Raw genomic sequence first — 11,570 nt, 5'->3', positions numbered from 1 at the left:
GAGTTTGTGAAGTTTTAAAAAATGTTGCCGTTTTAATTTTTGGATTACTATATAACCCATTATGGACTAAATCTAAAAAGAGAGGGAAAGTTTAGCTAACCCTCATTTAGGTTCCACAGTTAGCAAGAAAGTTTAAGGTCGCTCATCCTCCGCAACACCATTATCATTCACCGCAACAATTGAAGGCCTGTTGCGGTGGAGATACTCAATGTTTCGGTAATGAGAAACAGACTTATGAAGGAGGGACATGCACTATAACTCTTGCTCATTTCAATATAACTTGATATTTGCCTTAAACACTTCTTGAACAGATTGCGTTAACAAAATAGCTATTACAACCCCCCCAGCAGGGGTCACTCATTTTTCATTTTTATGAAGTGCTTCCACAAAAAGCAGTATGAATGCAGTATAGGCCACCTACTATAAATGTAATATTATTTAATATTTTTTACTGTGAAACAATGTATTTCAATGTCTTTTTCATGAAATGTTACATTCAAGATAACTATTGTGTATTTTGTTACAGGAAAGCATCAGTTGAAAAGAAAAGGGCATCAGCAAAAGACAGGCTGGCAAAGCATAGGGTAAAATATATACAGCAATCCAGTGTTACTTGAGGAGTACAGAAGAAAGGAGAGAGAGAGGTCAGGGGACAGGGTGATAATAGGGAAAAAATATAACTTGGATTCACTGTTTTGACCAGCACTTGCACTCACTCTCACACAGACACACGCACGTGCACAGAAATATAAGTACACACACAGACCTGCATGTGCATACACACACACACACACACACACACACACACACGAAAACGTGAAGGCTGACATAATTGTACAGTATATATTGTATACATACACACTCTCTTTCACACACATCACATACAGACATGCCCATGTGTGTGCGTAGACACACACACACACACACACACACACACACTCATGTACATACACATTGATGCTGACATGCATACGTGAAGGCTGACATAATTGTACAGTATACACTATATTGTACATACACACACACTCTCTTTCACATACATCACACACAGACATGCATGCCCATGTGTGTGCGCATGCTTACACTCACATACCCATGCACACACAAACACACACACACCTACCATTCCTAAATGAACAATTGTGTGCAATTTTGATCATAGCCCAAAGTTTGTATTTATGTCCGTGCTTTTCACCTTTCGTTCATTTTTATTTTTCCAGGTATCGGTAACGTAAAGAAAATGGTCAAATGAAGACTACTCAGGACCTCACAAGTAGACAGCATGAGAGAAAAAAAATAAAATGGAAGCAAAATTCTGCAAAATATTACAGAAAATAAAAGCAAGAGCAAGCACTTCTAGATCTAACCCCAGCATCTTCATTAAGTGAGGCAGAAAATTCCTTTGCAAATGAACAAAATAACAGACAGGAACTAGACACAAATTATTTGCAAATTTGGTACAAAAACACTCATAAATGAGTTACAGTTGGGGGAAAACGTTATTGGTACAAAGCAGTCGTTCCAGTTGTTTGTTTTTGTTTGACCAACTCATAAATCGAGTTGCTGCTATTCAAGTTCTTCACATGAAATTATTCTCAGAAAAAGGTTGTGTGGTTGAATGTCAGGACCAAAGTGTTTTAGCTCAACTAAAATCTTTTTACAAGAGCGCATGATGCTGTTACATTGAAATGTTTCTCAGGACCACATGATGATATGTTACATTGAAAAAGTTCTCATGAACACATGATTATATGTTATACTAGAATGATAATATTTATACTAATGGTTGTATATTTGTTAGTACTACAGTGTAGGCTACATGACATGATTCTTTATGAGCATAAGATTGTAACTTGTATACACAACACTTGTTAACACAAGGCATGGTACTGTGATGATTACGATAAATGAGAAAATGAAACTCTGTTTATGAAATAAATATTCTTTAAAAAATTGAATGCGTTTTAAATATGTAAAATAGGGTTAGGCATCAAACCCCTTTGTCAACAGTGAATGTGTGAGCTAAATCTCATTTCCGAAATGGCATTTTCATTACCGGAACATGTATCTTTTTTACAAATTAAGTAATAATTAGATAATCATATTTTGTTTTAAAATGTATATACATATTACACAACACTACTTATTTAAGCTCTGCTACATAACAAATGTGTATGTTATCTTTTAGTAAAACAATTAAATAAAATAAATTTTAAATCATCACGTATGTTTCGGTAATAAGAGAAAATAAGGAAATTCAAAAAATAATAAATATGAAAAAGTAATCTCTCCAGAGTTTTACATAGCTTTGAGCATGCGTAATAAGAGTCTACTTTAACATTAGCCAAAAATACACATTTTTAACCATATATTTAATGTAATGTCATGTTGCGGTAATGACAATTTTTTATGGACGTCATCTAAAAAATTTAAATAATTATATAGGAAATATTTTTTTTAATCTTCTAAAAATAATGGTTATAGTAAGTTCAGACCTTAATCTTATATGTGCAAAAAGAAAATTGGCTTTAAGGGCATTTTAAAGATTCTGATGCTGGACACCTTCTAAATCTGGATTTCGTGAGAATCACACACACACACTTGAATTGACTTCATAATAGACCTAAACCAGCTGTTTTTAAGGTGGGCATTGTAAAGGCAGTGCCAGTATATTTCTGGTAAAAAAACTGAAATTATTATATTTACTATTAAATCCTAAGCAGGAACCATGTGTTTTAAAAATAGGCTGCATTTCTTGATGTTGTGTGAAAGAGAAGGCCTTGTTTTTCTTCATAATTGCAGAAAAGTGATTTTCTTTTTCTCATGGAAATGCTTTAAAATGCAAAACCAGAAATATTCAAAGACCCAATTTTAGGCAGTAAACTATATTTATAAATAAAATCATTTGTTTTGTTTTGTCAAAAAACATGTATTAAATTTAACCATCTGATCTTTTTCCAATAATTAAAAACGCCATAAAAGCATCTGAGAAAATAAGGTAAGGTTTGCAGAGAAACGAAGAAACAGACTGCAAAGTACAGTATTCAGATTGCTGATAGTTAATGATGAAATAACACGAACATATTGATACTGTGTTGTTCAGGGCAGAGTGAGAGAGTGACGAGATCTGCTCTCAAAGACATTGTACTGCATCAGGTTCACTGTGTGTACTGGATCATTTTTGAATTTTAAAATGTTAAAGATCCATTTCAAACCTCTTCAGTGATGCTGGCTCTGAGGTTTATCATATCTCCCAACACAAACCTGCTCTTTAAAGTAAACACAACAATCAATCCGTAATGTGAAATATTTCAAGTGAAATGATTGGATCGTAACAAAATTGTTTCTATATGACAGCAGGTTAGAGGGAAATAAAAGGGGAAGGTGATGTAAGCTGAAAGGCAAAGTCATTTTAGAGTAATAGTAACACATCAAACTTAATAAAGCACCTGAAAGACAGACGCCTGGATTTATTCAAGCAAATAAAGCAGGTGAGTTTAAAAGCATATTATCATTTGCATTAGGGCTGAAACGTTTAGTCGACATTATTCAAATTAAAAATTGTCAAGAAATTCTTTGTCTAATAGTCGTCTGATCTCATTTAACTTAACATGAAATCCCATTAAACTGTAATGATGAAGTGCGAGTGCAGCACGTGATTGCTCGCGACTTATTTAATCATAATATAGGTCACTGTGCATTTCTTATTGTGAAGAAACATGGCAATATGCAGCTTTATTAATACGAGATCACTTTGCACATTAGTTTGGAAATTGTTTTTATTCATTCTATTTTATGCTTGTTTATTTAGTTTTTTTTTAGTACTTGGTAAAAATTTAAATTAAAAGTTGCAAAAGTTGAAGCAAATCTTATATAAGTGTTCAAAAATACTTTAAGCATACATTGTTCAGTTTTGTTATAATTCAAAAATAATATATTTAAATTAAAGTGTTGCTCAATGGCATATTTCTGTTTTTATTTCTGCTACTAATGTTTTGTAGACTTTGTTAATAAAAGAGTTTTGTTCAGTAACCTGTTTTTGTGTTTTGCTTTGGTACCGAAAATGGTATCGAGTAGTGAAATTTCACTGGTATTGGTAGCGACTACTGAAATTTTGGTACCGTGACAACACTAGCTCAGACCTCTGCATAAACTGCTTTTGTGTGGAAACAGTATTGTGGTCCATAGGAACAGCTGCTAATAAGATATCTACGAATGAATGTCTATGCAGAGGAGGCTTACAGGCTTACATCATGCGAGAGACAGTTTGAATTCCACCCTCGTCAACGTACAAACCTCAAGCTGGCTGGAAGCGAAAATGTTTAGTAAAAAAGTTTTAAACATGGATATTTTTCTTAACACACACACTTAGCGTTTTGCTTCAGAAGACATTAATTAATCCACCAGAGTATGGATTATTTTTATGACGCCTTTATGTGCTTTTTGGAGCTTCAAAAATGTTGCCACCCATTCACTTGCATTGTATGGACCAACAGAGCTGAAATATTCTTCCAAAAATTCTTCATTTTTGTTCTGCTGAGAAGACAGTCAGACACATCTGGGATGGCATGAGGGTGAGAAAATGATGAGAGAATTTTCATTTTTGTGTGAATTATCCCTTTAATAACCAATATTAATAACCAACTTTTCACAATCCAATCAAATCTCAATGCATATAATCATGTCCCTGCATACAGTACATTATATCCTGTTTAATATTCTGTTTTATAAAACAATGTCATATTACAGAATTTAAAAGCATTGGAAATACAATTTCATGTTGTCTTTATTTTAAATACCATGCATCACGCGCAATAATTCATTTTAACCCAAAGGTCAAGGCAGACTTGTCTGTAAACTTAAAACTCTCTCTCTCTCTCTGACTATCCACGATTATTAGCAGAAATATTCAAACAAATGACATAAATATAAAATAATTGTCTATGATTCGATCTTTTGATAGTGTTTGTCCTTTTTTATCATTATAAATGATTTAGGTTCATCATTTAAAATGCAAAAGGTGAGTCACAAGAATATAACGTCACTTCTTTACCTTGTGCTGCTTTGTTATCTTCTCTTATTTTAGTCTTTGATAGATTAGCTTGAGTTTAAGAAAAAAGTCAAGAGGACGAAATATAAAAATGCAGGTAAAGTACGTAAAAAGTACACAAAAAAACAGAAATCTTCAACTGACTTCAACACGGCATCCCATAGAGTCACCTCTAGTCTCAAAGAGCATCATGGGATACATGAGCTTTCCATCTCTTCCAGTCTTCTTCACTGAAGAAAGTACAAGCCACAGGACACAGGTGGGACAACAGGAGGGACACTCACCCTGCTCCATTACCATCCCAACTAAAATGTATTTAACCTTTTAGATAATTTTATATTAGTTTTGCTCTCATCTTTCTTTATTCATTTCACAGTGACTTGAGCGTGCTGTTCCCTCTGGGTCACCCGAAGCACATCACATGACATCAACAAAGAACTCACTGGGGTTTCCCATAGCCATGCGGAAAGACTGGCGCGAGGCAGTGAGTTCGGGGGGCACAGATGACAGGTCTTGGCCAGGAGGTGATCCTGGTACTGCTGTTATGGGCATCTGTGGCTGGGGAGGGAGGCCATGAGGTTCACAGACCTGGCTGTGAGAGTAGACACTGTGCATGCTACGAATAGTATGTGAGCTATGTACACTGTGTTCACTAGGGGGCGTTGCAGAACACTCACTGGGAGTCTTCTCTCTTTTCTCTGACTCACTACCACTGCCTCCGGATTTTCCTCCAGACTCCTGTGTTCCAGCTGCTGCGTTTTTGCCGTTTTTGCTACCACTGCGATTTGAGCCACTGCTACGGCTTCCTGTGAATATAACAAGAGAAAGGAAAAGTGAAACTGTGTCTCAAAACTGTGTGTCACCGTTAGTGTTTCCAAAAGAATTGTCATAAAATATTGTTACATAATTTATTGCTTCGACATTCATTTCTCAATAGGTTTTTGAGGCATCGATATATTAACATTAGCGACCTTTAAATTGGAAGCCTAGTTTGTTTGGTTTCCAATTCACTGTCAATTAGACTTCTGTTTAATGTAGTCCGGCGTATTATTTTGGGAAACCACAAGGGGGTGATATAACATTTAATGTACTTAATATTAAGTTATTGTCATTTTGGATTCTGGGTTGATGGAGCTGGCATATACCTGGATAAATTAAAAAAAAGTGTGCAAAACATGCAGAATTGCCATACTTCAGGAACACAACCAATCTAATATCCCATATGAACAGATATCATCGCGAATGGCAGGGATGTGCAGCGAAAGGCAGGTACAACCTACGATTGCAAAAGCTTTGAACCCAAGGATCAAATTATCAATTGATTCGCCACAGGCTAAGAAGCTAACAAATTGGATATCTAAGTATATAGTTAGAAAAATGCAGCCGCTTAACGTGGTGGAGAGTCCCTTTTTTTAAACATGTTAGAGGAAATAAAACCGGAGTGTAAGTGACCCTGCCGCTCACACTTTACTAACGTTGTGTTGTGAAATATGTACGAAGAGACAAAGACTATTGTGCACATGCAGCTTAAGAAGGCAGAAGGAATCACTTTTACTACCGCTTCCTGGATCTTATGAGCCACCGGCGAATAATGGTATTTCTTTTTTGAGTAACTTACCCAAAACTGATCGCAAAACATCACAATGTCATAACAGAATATCGATTGACACCGCACAAAATTCTTAAGAGGTTTAAAGCTCAGAATTTGCGCTTATTTAGGAGAACTGCTTCTTTATAATTGAAATAATGGACATATGAATACACAAATCTAATAAAATATTTGTGAGTTACATTGTCACAATACATTATTATATGATTTTATCAGCAAATCCCTAAAAGGAACTCTCCTATTCACTGTCCCCCTAAATTCATCCCAAACAATTTTGATAGATAACCCCGTTTACACATGGCATTATCATCTGATACGAGTCAACCGATCACAAGTGGGTACAGTGCTAAACACATGTAAACTGTGTCCAAAACATATGTGATCTGATCACCCAAGCCATGTGAATAAAAGTAAAATGTAAATAATATGCATATTAGTACCAGATGAAAATGGCAAACATCTTGTGATTTGATCACCTGAGACAAATATCAGATATAAAAATCAGGTGTAAACACGGCTAAAGAGTCAAACAGTCTCACCTTCGCTGTGCGGGCTGCCAGCACTGCCTCCCCCTGCAGCGAAGCTGTAGGTGGGATCATGCGCAGGGTAGGGATTGTATGGATGAGGTATGGGATACTGATAAGGGAATGGTAGTGGCCAGGGAGCTGCCCCAGAGAGGGGCAACGGAGCGAGAGTGTCCTGGTCAGACGCCCCACTAGAACCGTCATGGTCATGCAAAGTGAGATTGGCCATATCTGAGACAAAGGCAAAAACAAAAGGGAAAAAGAGTTTACTCCAAATGAGTAAATAATTGATGCTTCTATGAGAAAGAGTGGAAATGAGGGGAGAAATTAAAACATAAAAGATGAGAAACTCACTACCGCAGAGATCACCAAAGATGTAATAGCACTGTTCGGAGAAGGTGATTTTGTTGACTGTGTGGCGGATGTAGCCTGCTTTTAACAGGTTGCTGGCATATTTACGTGCTTCCCGCCGGTCAGTGAAGCCCTCGACGTGATGATAGAGCCAATCCACTACATCTGAACCTGAAGAGAATTACAAATGTTTTACCTTTGTCAGTGCTACTGACTGCAAGTGATATGGTCACAAATGCGACAAACCTTCTATTTAGCGCATTTAACCTTCTTTTTCCGTGGAGCACAAAAGGTGATATTAGGCAAAATGTTCACCATTCACTTTCATTGCATCTTCTTTTTCACACAATGAAAGGAAATGGTGACTGAGGATGTCATTCTACCTAACATCTGCTTTTGTGTTCAACAGGAAAGAAGGTCACATGGCTTTGGAGCAATACAACAATGAGTACTAATGCTGACGGAGTACTAATGCTGTGTTCCATTCAACTCGGTAAGTTGGAAATTCCAACTTCATACTAGGAAATGTGCAAATGGAACCTCACTTGAAGTCGGAATTCCAACTGGGAAACTCATGCGGAAATTTTCAACTTCACCGAGATGCAGGTGCGTGACATCACACAAACATGTCGGCATTTGTTTAACAAACCTCTGCAGAAACAGGTGTATAAGACATGGTATATTATACCAGAGACTATTTAGTAGAGACGGGTACCTTCTATTAAACTGAATGGGAGAAATTGGAATGCCCAACAGTCAACGGATGTAGAAAAGAAGTCCCGTCTTCAGGTAAAAGAACCAATCACCTTTTAGAGACAGACATTGCCTGTCAATCAACTCGAGAACACGCATGCTCATTAGCTATACAGGAAAAATACACTTTTTAGCATAAGCTGAGATAAGGAAGCACAATTTATAATACCATTGTAGTCAGATTTTAGGGCTGATTTGAAATATTTTCTTTGATCGTAATCTTGACCAACCATCTTGGAGATTTCGGTCTTTCCCCATCAAGTAGATTGGAGCTGCACTGGCATGCCACTTGTTTACATAGGAAAATAGCTGCCCATGAGCGTTCCAAAGAGGCCACCGAGTGAACTGACTTGCTAAAAAGACTTTGATTATACTCTCTTTTGATAATTGTATACCTGTAGCACAAATGCTAGCATGGCAGCCTTGTTTATCAATTGGGTTGCAAGAACACATCTCTAGGGCTGTTGGAAGTAAGAATATCCCACATCTGACTTTGAATGGAACACAGCACTTAGACTAACAATTTAAAATAGCTCAGATACAAGAAGGGCAATAATAGGGTTATGTTATAACGTGGAACTATAACAAACAATATTTTGACTTTTAAGCTACTTTTTGTTTTGTAGAAACTGCTTTACTTCTCTATTGTCACTACTGTATATATGCGTATAATGTAATGTATTTAAATGATATGAATCAAAATACTTAATTATACAGTATATTAATAATTTTTCTATTTATTATATACTAAATTATCTTTATTTGGCAGCGGTCTTGTAAATATTGATATATGCAATTAATTGTGATTAATGAAACGGCACATCATGTAATTAATTTTAATACAAATGTTAATCGATAGATAGCCCTACTAAAAAGTAGTCTGATTTCTTAATGTTTTATTTTAAAAGCCAGTGACTCTGAAGTAACTGTACTTAAAAGACTAACTTAACTAGCTTGCAAATTCCATACTGATCTTGACAGGTTTATGCTGGTTTCTCTGGTGGACCAGCATAGTTATACTGTTCACCAGCATAACTTTTTAAGAGATGGTGTGAGGGGGATTTTCCTCACGCAATTTGGGTTTTAGTTTTACTGGTATTGCTGGTTAACCAAGGAACTCCTAGTTGGAACACACCAGCATCCCGCTTTGTTGACCAACATTTAAACAACAATATATACTGGTGACCAGCAATGTCTTTTCAGCAGGCATGTATTTTAGTCAGAAGCCTAACTCTTCAGAGAGTGAGGGTGCTGTTTTACCTATGAAGGCGTTGGGGATGGTGATCTTTAGCCACATTCTGTCTCGCACCTCCAGTCCTGACTCTGCCGATGCCAATGCTTTGGCTACTGTTGCCATGTCACTATGAATGGACAGATGGAATTCGTTGAACCCTGCAAAGTAATGCAGACTGTGAGTGTGCAGAGCAGTCCGCAGATGTGGATAAATGTGTTGCTAAACATTAAGGTATTATAGACATTAGCAGCCAATCACGGATGAGTATCTAGCTTTGCAAACACTACTTTGGTAGATAAGGACAAATCAATCTAATACACTATAAACATTTTTGTTTATCTTATTAATATCAAGTCTTGTGGTTAAAGGATTAATAATGAATCTTTGTGATTACTTCCCCTAAACACACTCATTGTTAAGGGCTATTATGAAAAAAGCAGTGGATTGGCAGATGAAGTCATCCTCAGGTTACAGGAAGACAGCGGGCACAGCAGAGATGGATTATGGGAAGGACTGGTGGGTAAAACACTTACGTTCGATCTCTGGAATGGAGCTTGTGATAGAGGAGCTGGTGGAGGTGATTGTGCTCATGGAAGGGCTCATACCGTACACTGGGAACGTCCCAGTCATCGCAGCAGTGTGAGACACCCAGGCAGCAGGGTCTATAGGACGGATTGGCTCACCTGCATAAATGAGGGAGGAGTAAATAGTAAGGGGATGTCGTATCACTTTAATTGCTACCAAACAGGACAAAAACAGTTAAATAAGCATACTGCAAAACATTATTAAAATATGTTTATTAAACAGATCTGTCTTAAAGCACATTTAAAACCATTGTAAATTAGTTGATTTATTCACAACTGTGACTGCTTATAAGATGAATTCTGTATTGCTGAGGCAGCAATCTCAATTTCTGTATCACCTACAGTTAGTTCAATCTGTATAACTATAAATAGAGCTACAGTATATAACCTAGTGGAACAAATGTTTATTCCAATTTTGTATAATAATAAATCTAATTTATTGAACATTGGTGTCCGTTAACAAAGTGACAGTATTTTTTATTTGTACTTTTATCCACAGAGGGCATGTGTAACAATGATTCTACCATGGTTATTCCCATTAACTGTGATAAAATCACTTTAACTCATGGCTTTTATGGCATATTGCTTAAATATGCAAACTGTTTTTCTCTTTGCCAATTTTAAATAAAAATGAACCCTATTTACTTCTAAAAGTGATAGTTCACTGATATTATCAGTGTTTACACCTGATAGTTCACACTCTAATTATTTACTCACCCTTATTTCCTCTCAAACTAATATAACTTTCTTTATTGGGATCAATGAGGTCAAAAACTTTCAAGCACCAAAAAGGACATAAAGGCAGCCCAGACAACTTAAGTGGTTTGATCCATGTCTTCTGAAGCAATACGATTGGTTTGAGTGAGAAACAGAAAAAATGTAAGTCCTTATTCACTAAAAATCTTTTATGCTGCTATTTTTTTAACCCATTGACTTACATTGTATGGACAAAAACATCATAGTTCCTTCAAAATATATTTTTGTGTATCGTTTGTGTTTCGCAGAGGAAAGAAAGTAATCTGAGATTGAGACCGCATGAGGGTGACTATCTGATGAGATCATTTTCCCTTTAAGACAATGTTCCTGGTCTTTTTGTGTCTGATTTACAGGTGCATAGTCCCTATGTATTGTCCCTATAAGTTATTCCAAAGAACTGTCTTCATAATATTTAATCAAAATGTAATAACTTGCTTCAGCTCTGAAACTGCTTTCCTTTTTGGCTACCATTTCAGGATGAGGTACTCAAAAAGTGACTGTACACTTTGGAATGCCCACTTTTCACATTAATTTCAATTCCTGATGGATTAACTAATGTCCCCACCAACATTATTTTCTTCACTGAATACCCTGTTTCACAGAATGGAAGTGAAATAGGTTGCGAATGACACTTCATCTTGACTTTCAACTTGGCGACATATCCTAGTTCTATTCCAGTTTCTATTAATTCTAAAAATATCCCAGTGTA

General features: G+C 36.2%; 1 protein-coding gene across 2 annotated transcripts in view; it reads right to left on the bottom strand.

The window, feature by feature from the left end:
- Positions 1–4,616: 4,616 nt before the first annotated feature.
- LOC127623090 (segment polarity protein dishevelled homolog DVL-3-like) overlaps positions 4,617–11,570 on the bottom strand; it is a 42,479-nt gene continuing 35,525 nt past the window's right edge. Inside the window, exons 11-15 of one of the 2 annotated variants that reach the window (XM_052097336.1) lie at positions 10,055–10,204; positions 9,548–9,679; positions 7,538–7,705; positions 7,199–7,414; positions 4,617–5,856 (exon numbers count right to left, since the gene is read on the bottom strand). In XM_052097336.1, coding sequence (XP_051953296.1) covers positions 5,468–5,856; positions 7,199–7,414; positions 7,538–7,705; positions 9,548–9,679; positions 10,055–10,204 — 1,055 coding nt within the window. In that variant the 3' untranslated portion in view covers positions 4,617–5,467. The remainder of the gene's footprint in view (positions 5,857–7,198; positions 7,415–7,537; positions 7,706–9,547; positions 9,680–10,054; positions 10,205–11,570) is intronic. The other variant, XM_052097337.1, reaches the window with a different exon arrangement.

This window comes from Xyrauchen texanus, chromosome 29 (genome assembly GCF_025860055.1).
Source record: "Xyrauchen texanus isolate HMW12.3.18 chromosome 29, RBS_HiC_50CHRs, whole genome shotgun sequence".
In the NCBI taxonomy this organism is placed as follows: domain Eukaryota; kingdom Metazoa; phylum Chordata; class Actinopteri; order Cypriniformes; family Catostomidae; genus Xyrauchen; species Xyrauchen texanus.
This window is presented reverse-complemented; position numbering and strand designations above follow the sequence as displayed.